General features: G+C 38.6%; 1 protein-coding gene across 1 annotated transcript; it reads right to left on the bottom strand.

Annotated features, from left to right (window-relative positions):
* Positions 1-938: 938 nt before the first annotated feature.
* LOC120086237 (DDB1- and CUL4-associated factor homolog 1) lies at positions 939-11,317 on the bottom strand. Its single transcript, XM_039042785.1, has 14 exons — positions 10,786-11,317; positions 9,820-9,898; positions 9,506-9,622; positions 9,219-9,397; positions 8,279-9,122; positions 8,074-8,171; positions 7,532-7,955; positions 6,819-7,424; positions 6,557-6,739; positions 5,866-6,426; positions 5,006-5,116; positions 4,550-4,668; positions 2,842-4,438; positions 939-1,784 (listed from the first exon to the last, which is right to left on the bottom strand). Exons 1-14 carry the CDS (start codon positions 11,064-11,066, stop codon positions 1,083-1,085), a joined length of 5,901 nt encoding a protein of 1,966 aa, XP_038898713.1. The 5' UTR covers positions 11,067-11,317; the 3' UTR covers positions 939-1,082.
* Between the last annotated feature and the right edge of the window lie 234 nt (positions 11,318-11,551).

Below are 11,551 nucleotides of genomic sequence, written 5' to 3' on the forward strand. Positions count from 1 at the left end.
AAAATACAAATTGCAAAAATCATCCATAAGTATGATGGTAGTTGCAATTACATCAATTGTAAAAACTGAGCCCTCATAAAAACCGATTGTAAACACTGAGTCCTCATAAAAACTTACTCAAAAATGATAAAAATTGGATCACACATTCAATTGTTTATAATTTCTACGATTATGAAGTTTAAGTGTCTACTTTAACACTTGTATAAGTTCAAGGAACTCAATTTTTAAATTGAAAGTTATAGGATATAATTATAACCAGTCTTACAATCTGTCCTAAATGAAATATTATTTATATTCTATTGATATAAAATAACTGAGTATGAAAATCATTATCGATATACTATGTCAACGTGAACCTAGTTTACTAAATTTTCTATAGTCAAACATTTGTGTCAAAAAAAAAAGCAAAATTGACATTTTCACAAAATTAAAAATTTAAATTCATTTCCGTAACCATTTCATCTTTTATTTTTAGTTTTTGAAAAGTAAATTTATTTCATCCATATTTCTTATAAAAGTTTACATGATTGAATTCTTAACCAAATTCCATTTTTTTTTAAAGTCACCTTTCTTTTAACTCTCAAAATTTGGCTTAATTTCTTAAACCATCGGTCAAAAGTAGATAACGAAAGAAAAAATTTGAAGATGAAAGAAATTACAAATGAAGCAAAATGATTACCAATCGAAACCTTAATTTCTCAATTAACTAAAATTTATAACTCTCAAAAGTCTCTACTGACTAAAACCATCAAGATACTTGTGTGCCCATCATACATTAAAGCAAATCTCGAACGATCTTTTTTTTCCTTTCCAAATAAAGAAAAGAAAACTCCGATTGGATTATGCCCAAGGAAAAGAACAAAAAAAATCTCGGCAATAATCAATTGGAAAAAGGAAAAAAGAAAAAAAAAGTCAAAACCACCGGAGACTCGAAGAGATTGAAAATGGGAGAATTTCTCTTTTCCCATTTCTTTTTATCTAACTAAATTGTTAAAATAAAGTTATTTTCAACTAAAAAAGTGACTAAAAATTAAATAAATACATCAAGGTTGACCTGATTGTTTTGATTATCCTGCAATGTTTTAAAATCCATACCCGTTATTGACAAAATCCTCATCGTCCTCACTGCTAAAAGATTCCAGCAGTTGACTATCATCATCTTCATCATCCTCTTCCGGCATTATATCCAAAATTCCAGGGCCACCGTCGAAGTCAACATCGTCCATCACAAAATCAACGTCGTCGTCATCGAGATCGCTCACACTATCATCGTCATCGTCATTACTCATATCATCAGAGTCACTCTCACCATCCCCATCAATATCAGGACCTAAAATTGGATCCAAACTGTCATCGTCATCGTCATCTTCGTCTTCATCTTCCTCACTCTCAGCATCGTCAGGATCAGAGTCATCGTCGGTCGGCCTTCTTCGACCAATTTCATAGACCCTTGCTGAAGAAAACATCTCATCTTGATCATCCATTGTGATCAAACCAACGAAGGAATCAGTACTCTCTGTTGTGAAGTCTAGAACACAACGATCTAGAGGGATAGTAGCAATATCTGAATAGTTCACTGCATCGATGGTCCGAAATGCAGCGAAGAGTGGATGTTTGACACGACGGGTATGAACAGCTGACATTACATCCTCGAGATTTCTCCTCAAGATAGCATAAATTACATCGCCACTCGCATTGAATGTTATCGCTGTTTGGTCAAGCGAAGGTACACTGCGGAGAAGCCTGAACTTTCGAAGATCCCAAACCTCGGAATTAATAATAACCTGCAAATATAGCCAAAGATATCAAGAAAAAGAGCATGAAAAGGAAATTTTCATTTATAGAAAGGAGTTTTTCCACGTTAAGTTAAGAATCACAAGAAGCTTTGCACAATTTCCTCCACGATAGAAACACAGTGCAGAGTTAAAGCAGCTCAAGCTATTGAAATCTAACATCAGCAGAAGGCCAGAATACCAGCGTAAAAATTAGTTGCAATCTTTCATACAACCATCCTTTTTTCTTTTTCTTTTTAAGAAAGGGCAAAAGAGTACACGGACATATATATATATATATATATAATTAAAAAAATAATAATAAAGTCCAGAAAGGGGCACCCCTGTAGAGGAAAAAATAATAAGGTTAAAATACCATTTTGGTTCTTATAGTTTAGAATTCCTTCTATTTTAGTTTGTGTACTTTCCATAAATCTATAATTTTGTTCTGCAAAGTTCATTTTTATCAAAATTGTTAAAATAATAATTATAACTTTTCGGGCAAGAAAAGACACTATGGGAAGATATTTTTGCAATTTATAAAGGATATACCGAGGAGACTAACTTTTTTTTAAAGATAAAATCAATAATAAATTAACTGTTGCAGGGACTAATTTTAATTAAGATTTATTGGAGGTGTTGGGACTAAAATTGGATATTTAATGTACAGGAACCAAAATAATATTTTAACCAAATAATAATGATAATCAAAGAGAGTATAAGAAACTTGTAACATATACCGACTTCAAAAAACACTTGAACATTTCAAAAGTGAGTGAAGATTCTAATAACACTGAAAAGAACTTACAAACGCCTTTTAGATCAATAAAAACTCAATCAGAATTAACAGTTTTCGCTTAAAAATCAATTTTTATTATGACAATAATATTATTTTTTAAAAAAAAAAAAAAAAACCCAAAATGCACCCATAAATTGCTAGTTCTTTTAAAATGAGAATTGAAAATAACAATTAGCCTATCCATTTCAATGTTTCTGTAAACTAGGAAGTCCAGGTCAACAGCAAAGCAAGCAAAACCTAGCAATAGAAGTGGGAGCGGGTTCAACTAACCTCATTGCCAGCTGGATGAAAACCACCACCACCATAATCAGTAAACTGATCAAAGCGATGGACAGGGCCTGGTCCCCGTCGATCCCATAAAACTCCATTCCAGAGCAACATTGTATCCGAAGGGCTGAAGTGTACATGAGAATAAGCATGCCCTCGACCTGCAGAGCTGACGTTGGCGTCAGATAGTTTCAATTCTAGTTGGCAGGTTTGAATATCATACAAGAGTATTTCTCTTCGAGCAGGCTCCGATGCCATCGCAGCAAAAATGTTCCCAGCATTGCTAAACCTTGCAGCCTTGCATCCTTCGAATGAATGCATGGGCCCACCAGAAATGGATGAAGCATCCCATAACCTTACATCTAAAGAGCTAGATGAAAGCACAAGCTGAGTGTCGTCAGAAGTAAATGACTCCATTATGGTTAAAGGAGACTGATGGCTGGTGCAACTCTCTAATATGCTGCTGCTATTGGAATCAAAGATCTTCACCTCCCCTGAGTGGCTGCCGACAGCAATTCTCGAGTCCCCTAGGAAAGTAAGGCAGGTCAAAAGAGCACTAGCATCATCCCGACAAGTTCGCCAAGGCCTAAACCTGCTGTAGACAAATTGGCGGTCCCTGCGATTTCCATGAACACCACCATATATACTTCTAAATTCACGTGAACCAAGGCGAGATGTTACATTCCATGGTGCATCAAGGCTTCGTTTTGGTTCAGGACAAACATGAGGCTGCAAAAGAGACAATGGTGGAAGAGTAGTTATTGGTGTTGGACATTGGCGATGCTGGTGTTTTAGATACTGAACAACGAGGGAGTCCAAAGTTATCCTCTCACTATTGCTGGGTTGGGGGTCGTTAGGATTCCCAGGATGCGATGATGGTGTAACCAAACCAATTTGGGAACTCCCTTGGTTGTCATCCAAACAATCCGTCCAAAAACCCCCAGGTATCGGTCGTCCATACTGATCTCTCATGTTGGTGGTGCTTGGGGTAGAAAACCCAACATCTGTAATTAGACTACTCTTGCGAGAGGAAATAGGAGTAGGACAAATAGGAGAACGAAGTCCAGATTCGTTAGAGTGAAGTCGTTTCGAGGACAATATGGTGCCAGTATCCTTCAACTCAGACAACTTCCGCTTGATTGGCAATATAATGGGTGTTTTACATTGAGACTCTGTATCGATGACTGGGGTTGTTTCGTTTATGGATAAAGGTGCAGCAGATTGTTTTGAAGTACTAGAAATTTTTCTAACTGCTGAGGAAGAAGATTCCAGGGATTTAGGTAGAGACTTTGAATGCGTAAAAGGAGTGAAAACCAAGGGCTTTTTCCTTGAACAAGACATGTTAAAATCGCATTTTGAACTCGCATCTTCTTCTCGTGAAGGCAGCTTAGGTTTATCATTCAGAAATCCACATGGGGATCGACCACAGGGCCACTGCAGTTGGGTTGAGGGTGTCTCTAGCTTGGAGACTTGGTATGAAAGAGATGATGGAGCTGCTAAAAGAGGCAAAGGTATCAACTCAGCCTCTTTCAGCAGTGCATGGGCAGCTTTGGTTAATCCAGATGCAAGAAGATGCTCGTGAATTAAAAGAAGAAGTTCCCTGAGATTTTACACAAGCACATGAGAAAGCCAACAAATGAAATGCCAACACAATCAAAGTTTTCAGTAACCCATAGCACAAAATCTGCATTCAAAATAAATTAGCAACTACCTGGAGTGGTAAGTGATAGGTGTAGCAGCAGCTATGGCTGCTCTTTCTATCCGTCTCAAAGTGGGGGTAGCAGCATCACTAGCTGCCAAAGCACTGGCCCGCCCAGAATTTGTCACAATCTGACCATTATTGAATAACATAATCAGTTCCTTGCTTGGATAATTTTTTTAAAAAGTAACATTTTATAACAAATAAAACAGCAATAATTTGCCATGAAAACATTCCGCATATAAAGTTGTGTAGTATGCATTTCCAATCTCCATTTAAAAGCTAGGTTAGTTAGTATTTAGCCCCATAAATCAAATGCAAACAGAATGCATACGATGTACGACCTAAGTTTTACCCCGTGACACAATACACCATAGAATTAGGTATGGAGAGCTCTCTCAATGAAATGAGAGAGAAATGTAGATACAAGTCTGAATACTGGCATAGTGTGGAGATAAAGGTACTTACAGAAATCAGCTCAATCGCAACCTGGGAAAGCTCAGCTTGCCATCTACCTTGCTCAGTTCCTGAAATCTGGCTCCCTGAATCTCGAATTAGTTCCGATAATTTTTTCCCCACCTGTAAACCAATTTGTGATACAGCAGAGTTCAAAAAAGCAATATGGGACTTCAAAACATACATTGTAGAATTAGTTAAATTATGCACGTGCATAACAAGAAAAATGAGGCTGCAGTATTATGTATTTATTGAAGCAACAAAAAATGGGAGCCTAAAAGATATCAATTATTCACAAGACTATCCATATTGAAAAAAGAAATAGGTTCTAGCAATCATTATTAAGAGTAAAAAGAAAAGTCAAAGACACTATTCAAATGAAAACACAATTCGGCAGATGATCCTTTGTGGTACAAAACTCCAGCAATCTAATTACTTTTTCCTGCTTTTCAAGCATCGGAAGCTTAATCCACGGATTTTCTTTGCCTTGTTCTTTCTTCCCATTATTTGCTTTCGATTTTTCTACCTTACTGTCAACTCCAGTCCTCATTAGCCAGTATTATGGCTCATACTTCTTTGCATGGTCAATAGAATCACAGATCAAACAAACCCCGTAGAATTTCCACCACGAAGAGAGTTTTGAACTTCAAAGGAAAGATGGCATGTGAACCTTCAATGTCATAGATTCTGGCGAACTCCATTGAGAAGTTTCGAGGAATATTTTCCTCAGAATCGAGATGTTAGATCCCAATTCTAATTGAAGCAATTTTTTCAGTGTTCAATGAGATGAGTCAGCTTTTTTACTTGGATACCACCATGCAAAGGAAACACAAATATTATTAACAAATGGCTAAAAGATGAACAAATTATACCTGAAGTTTAGTCAATATGTGTGCTATTGTATCATCTCTAGCTAACCCAAGCAAGACCCGACATGCAAGAGCTCGGAGACAATCAAGAGCTGCAGGAGGTAGATAGATCCTAGGCTGGAGAAGATGTAAAAGAACCTTTATACCATTGTTAGCACGGACTGCCTCCCTGGCTTGACGATACCCTTGTTCCAACTGTGCAGCAAGACCGGCACAGCCTGCTCCTGCACCTAAAGATATTCGACGATCCCCAACTAACCCTGATGTTGTTGCAACAGGATTTTGAGAATTGTTGTTAGGAGCCTGACCAGTTATCGAAGTATTGCCTCGATCTACAAGGCTAGATTCCCCATTGCGTTCTCTCTGATCTCCTTGACCAGTCAAGTAAGCAGCTCGATCTGGGACAATGCGTTCTGCATTTCTATCTCTACTCTCTACAACAGGAGTACTAAAGGTCTGGGAAGATATAGCTTGCGATCCTTGCATGACTACAGGTGGTTTATTGCTGATTGATGGTGGAGGACAAACAAGATTGATCAACACATTCAAAGCCGGCTGAATGATCTGCAAAGATTTTCAGGTAGCAATCTAATACCATCAGATGACCAAGTGATAGCCAAACAACTATCTACAATAAAGTTCGGTTTCCACCATTTGCAATATCATAAAAAACAACAGTAGAACTGGCCATTACCTCTGGGTCAACAAAATTACTAGCAATACTTGCTGCATCCAAAATGACAGCTACACCGACACGATTGTTGCTCAATGTGGCATTCACGATCATTTTGCGGCTGTTAGGCACTAATGTTACAATATGAAGAACCCCCAATGCATATTGAAGTAAATCATGCAAGTAACGATCAACAGGAGGGGCCTACAAAACCAAGACTAGAAGTCAAAAAAGGTTTGGAGAAAATAAATGTGAAAGAAAGCAGAATTTTAGATGGTAGTACCTGACACAACTCCAACATGGTTATATGCCCATTACAGTTTAAGAACTTCTCAGCAGCAGGCCAACGAGTTCTTACAAATGCAGCACCAAGCTTCCGATCCTTCTGTAAGAGGAGAAGAACAGTATCCATAGCCTCATTACTAATATCAAGTGGTTTGTATGCTGCCCTTGCACTGGAAGCATTTCGAGCCGCACTTCGACTACTTTTATTAGGACGAATAGATTCCACAAGCAAAAGGAGATGAGCTCTGAAATATTGACGTAAAGCAACACAGGTATGATAAGCTATTTGCTTTCTAGAAGATGTAAGTGCTTCAGTAGGTGACCGATCATTCCGCAACGATCCTGTACTCGATAGACCTAAAGCCCCACCAGAATTCACTCCTGACCTCACAGATGCAGCATCATTCAAAAGCCCGAGTAATTTCTGCAGGCTATCTTGAGCATCAAATGCATCAAGAACAGCTCTGAACACAAATGCAGCAGCAAAAAATAAGGCTGCATTCTTTATTGCTTGATCTTGTTGGCACTCAAGAAGCTGAATGGCTAACTCAACCACCTGATAGACAACATCTGAAGGAAGGGCACAGACTCGTTCCATTATTCCCTGCACGGAGGGGAAGCCTTGCAAGTGAGATGAAATAATGGGGTCTCCAAAATGAAAAATTAATACAGAAACTAAGGCTAAAGAGAATATTTGGCCTCAATAACTACCTGCAGAGAACCAATTGTGAATAAACAGGAAGAGAGCCCAAGAAAGGTTTGAGAAACTCTGGGAACTGCTAGAAGTTTCTGCATGCCACCGCGGTCAACAAAAAGTGCTGCAAACTTACGATGAGCAGCCAAAGCACATATTAATTTCATCACATCTGGCAATAGCATTTCAGTATTTAATGTTTCACTTTGCTTGGAACTCCTTTGAAGTAGTGTAAGACATACATCTACACCCTTTTCACGCAATACAGGACCAAGCACTTCAACATATTCCCCAAGAATCTCAAGACATTGAATACAATATTTTTCTCTCAGCTGTGTGAGGGAATCAAAATTAGGGATGAAAAAATCTTCAGTTTGCTCATTCATTTCTTTTCCTGTGGTACCTGGATCAGCTGAACTAACATTCGAATCATTCTGGCTCCTGTACCAATCCATCCGCACATTTTTAGGCCACATAGTGGGGAACATTTAAAAAACATGGGAAACGAGAAAGTATATTGCATTCCCTTCCACATATCGAGTAATAAAGAATCACAAACCTGGAAACCTCCACAGCATTGGCAGCATCAATCACAGTAGTTGCAGCCTTAGAAGCAGCGAAAAATGCAGCCTCTTCATCATTAGAAGTTTTGAATTCCTACATAATAAAGAAGCATATATGTCGGAAGTGAAGGACAAAGAAGATTTTAAAATTTCCTGTGTTGGCATAAAAAATGGAGAGAGAAAGAGATAGAGATAGTATACCTCAAAAGCAGCACTCTTAACAACCTCAGCTGCAGAATCACCCGCTGCTTTTATGGCTTCTAAAGGTGCACCGACTGCTCTTGCTTCAGCTTCTGCGGCACAAACAGCTTTCTTTACTAGCTCAGAAATATCTTTTGATCCAACTCTGCATTCTTGGAAGCAATCATCATTATCATCTCGTTCCACAGAAGAAATATCACAATTTATCCTGCCAGATGTCCTACTAGCATCAGATACTTTTTTAACATCCAGATTTTTAAACGAACTCCTTTCTCTAGCACTCCGCCCTCTATTACCAGAAATTGGTGAAGTGAGGGCATGATCGATCTCAAGAGCACCTTCATGAACTCTTCCTTTCCCTCTGGATCTGCTACGGCTCATTTTGCGTCTTGTAGAGTCATCTCTAGCATTGTCATCAATCTCACCATGTTTAGTCCTCCCATCTCGAAAATCTAAACCATGCCATCTTTCTTCACCTTCTACATCCACCTCATATCCATCAGCCCTAGTAGCCAATCCATCAGGTCCTTCTTCACCAACCCAACATTCTTCAGGTTGTGCCAACCTACTTAGGCCTCTCTCATTATCCCTATCAAAAACTTGATCGTCTACGGATCTTTCATCCGTTCTTGAATCATCTAAATGAGATGTTTCCAAAACTTGCCGTACCCTCACTCGGCTTTCATCTCTAACTTTGACGCCACTAGCACTAGAAGCATTTTTTGCTTCTAGTAAATGATTACCATCTTTTTGACTCACATCTCCAAGAACACGAATACGAAGAAAGCGCATAAGTTTTGCAGATAATCTAGCAGTGAAAACATCTTCCACCAATTGGCTTCCACTGAGAAAATTAGAAAAACAAACACTTACATATTATGCAAAATGAACAACTGTATTAACGCTGGTGAACACGAACAGAGTTACAGCAATGACATACCCAGCCAAGCATACGGCAAGGAGTCCGGTGGAATATGTCCTTAACATTTCGGAATCTGAAACATCTTTTCCTCCTGATTCAGGTTTCCAGTTGCGATCCTCAGCAGAAGATTTCCCAGCTTCCTCCATCACCCATTTTTTTATGTTTTCCAGAACATCATCCTCAAAAACATGAGGATACTGCAACGTGTAGAGGTCTAATCACATTGGGTAAAACACGACAAACAACCGCAAAAATAAGACTTTGTGCGTGCATGTGTGAGTGAGTGAGTGAGAGAGAGAGTTTACCGTCCAAGTCAATGAACAGCTTAAAAGAAGCCTTGCGGCAGCAGCCTGTATAGAGGATGAATATCTAACATCTGAAAGAAACTTCGAGGAAATCAATTCAAAAAATTCGTCGTTCTCCTACAAAGTGGGGAGAAAAAGTCAGAATAAGGAACGTCACTAAACTAAGAATCACAACATATACCTATTATTTATGTTCCCCACCAATCACCCTGAAAACCTTAAATATGTATAGAATTGAATGATTGTTCCCAAACCACCTAACAACACAAACAAATAAAAAAAGAAAAGTTGGATGACTTCAAATTTTTGGTTACCCGGAGTACATTCCCTAGCCTTCCAATACTATGAGATCCACGACCATTACTAGAAGAATGACCATTCTCTGCCATGTATCTGCATTATTGTGTGTGTAATAAAATATATTTAGAACAGATGCAATATCATGCAACAGCAAACCACAACGTCTGCCTAAAAAATAAAAGACATACATTCTAATGAGGTAAATATTGCCAAAAATGAAGCCAGTTGACAAAAACTTCGAACAAAAAAAATGTCGCCCAACATTCATCAAAGTGAACGAAGGCTTTATACAAGGTCTCCCCATATTAGGTTTAGAATAATTTTATATGGAGGATAAGATATAAGAACTACAAACCATACACCATCTATAGCACCATGTCATTATCATCAACTTTTTCAGGTCCTGAAATTCAAAATTCCTCCCACTTCTTGAATTAGAAACCAGGAATTAAACGCTGGACTCCAGTATTTGAGAAACTTTCCTAGTAAGTGATGTGGCCCACTCCATTATGTTCCGATCTCTTCCATGCTTCGTTGATCCTTACCACTCTTTCTATTCTAGTGATTAATTCTGGACTCCATTAGAGAGAGAGGGGGGGGAAAGAAAACATTCCCAGGTAGTCACTCGAAGTTCATCATCTATATCGACGTAGTAATGTCTATTAAGGCTGGGGTTGGCGTAAGTTTTCAATTTATAACGTTACTTAGGAAACTTGAGTTATATAGTTGATAGAAACTGCAGCACTGGCTCATAGCGCGAAGCTCCTCTTCAACCCACAGCAAGAACACACACGGACGCAAAAGAAAAACAAACAAACAACCGAAAGACAACGAAAGAACATTAAACATTTCCTTCCGAAGATCATTCCAATTCAAATTCCACATTATCAAGCGGTTCAACAACATGTTCGAACTATCAAAACGTTACAAATTCGGTTTCAAAAACTATCAAAACCAGCAAAAGAACAAGAAGCACAAACCTGGACTCTTGAGTCTCGAGAAGTGATGCAAGGGCGTGAAGAACGGTAGGGTTAGGGTTATCAGGCGAGACAGTGATCTTATCCATCAACTTATGAGCCCTGGCAATCAACTCATCATCTTCATTCTTAACCTCCTCTTCATCCTCCTCCCCTCTTCCTTCTTGAGATTGCGATTGAGTTTCCGCCGTTGCCGGCGGCGCCGGAGAAGGAGATGGGACTGTAGGCTCTTCGCCCTGACCTTCCGCCTCGTTTGATTGCTCGTCCATTGCCGGTGGTTCCATATTTCAAGATTAGGATCCGTAAACAGAATCAAAAACAGAGAGAATCAATCGATGTAGGGTTTATTGTTTGTAGAATTGAATTATTTCTCCACATTTGGTTGTGCGTTTTGTGCGAATGTTTTTGAAAGATACGTACAGTAGCTGCGTTTGTTTTGAGCCGCAGTCGGAAAGAGAGAGAGAAAGGGAATTACAAAACCAAAAGGAAAGAAGAAAGGAATTAGCTGTGGCTTTTTGGTGTATTATTATGGCGACAGAAAAAAAAAAAGTGTAAATAGCAGAAATGATGGATTCCGAATGTTCGGGAAAAATTACTCCAGAAAACCCTTGCCCGTTTCAAAGCTTGTTTTTATATTGGGCCTACGAGTCTGGCCCAATATGTTTGTGTATTCAGGCCCATTTCCATATCTATGAAAGGGAAATTAAATGGAGAAATTGGGGCTACGGCAAAATTTGAAAAATAGTAATTTTCAAAAGATGATATATAT

The sequence above is a fragment of the Benincasa hispida genome, chromosome 9 (assembly GCF_009727055.1).
Source record: "Benincasa hispida cultivar B227 chromosome 9, ASM972705v1, whole genome shotgun sequence".
Classification (NCBI taxonomy): Eukaryota; Viridiplantae; Streptophyta; class Magnoliopsida; order Cucurbitales; family Cucurbitaceae; genus Benincasa; species Benincasa hispida.

Excerpts from the sequence above, each read along its gene's own strand:
- LOC120086237 (XM_039042785.1), bottom strand. The coding sequence starts at position 11,066 with ATGGAACCACCGGCAATGGACGAGCAATCAAACGAGGCGGAAGGTCAG. Across the intron at positions 7,956-8,073 it reads AATGCTGTGGAGGTTTCCAG|GAGCCAGAATGATTCGAATG; the intron begins GTTTGTGATTCT and ends GGATTGGTACAG. Across the intron at positions 5,117-5,865 it reads ACATATTGACTAAACTTCAG|GTGGGGAAAAAATTATCGGA; the intron begins GTATAATTTGTT and ends ATTGGTTTACAG.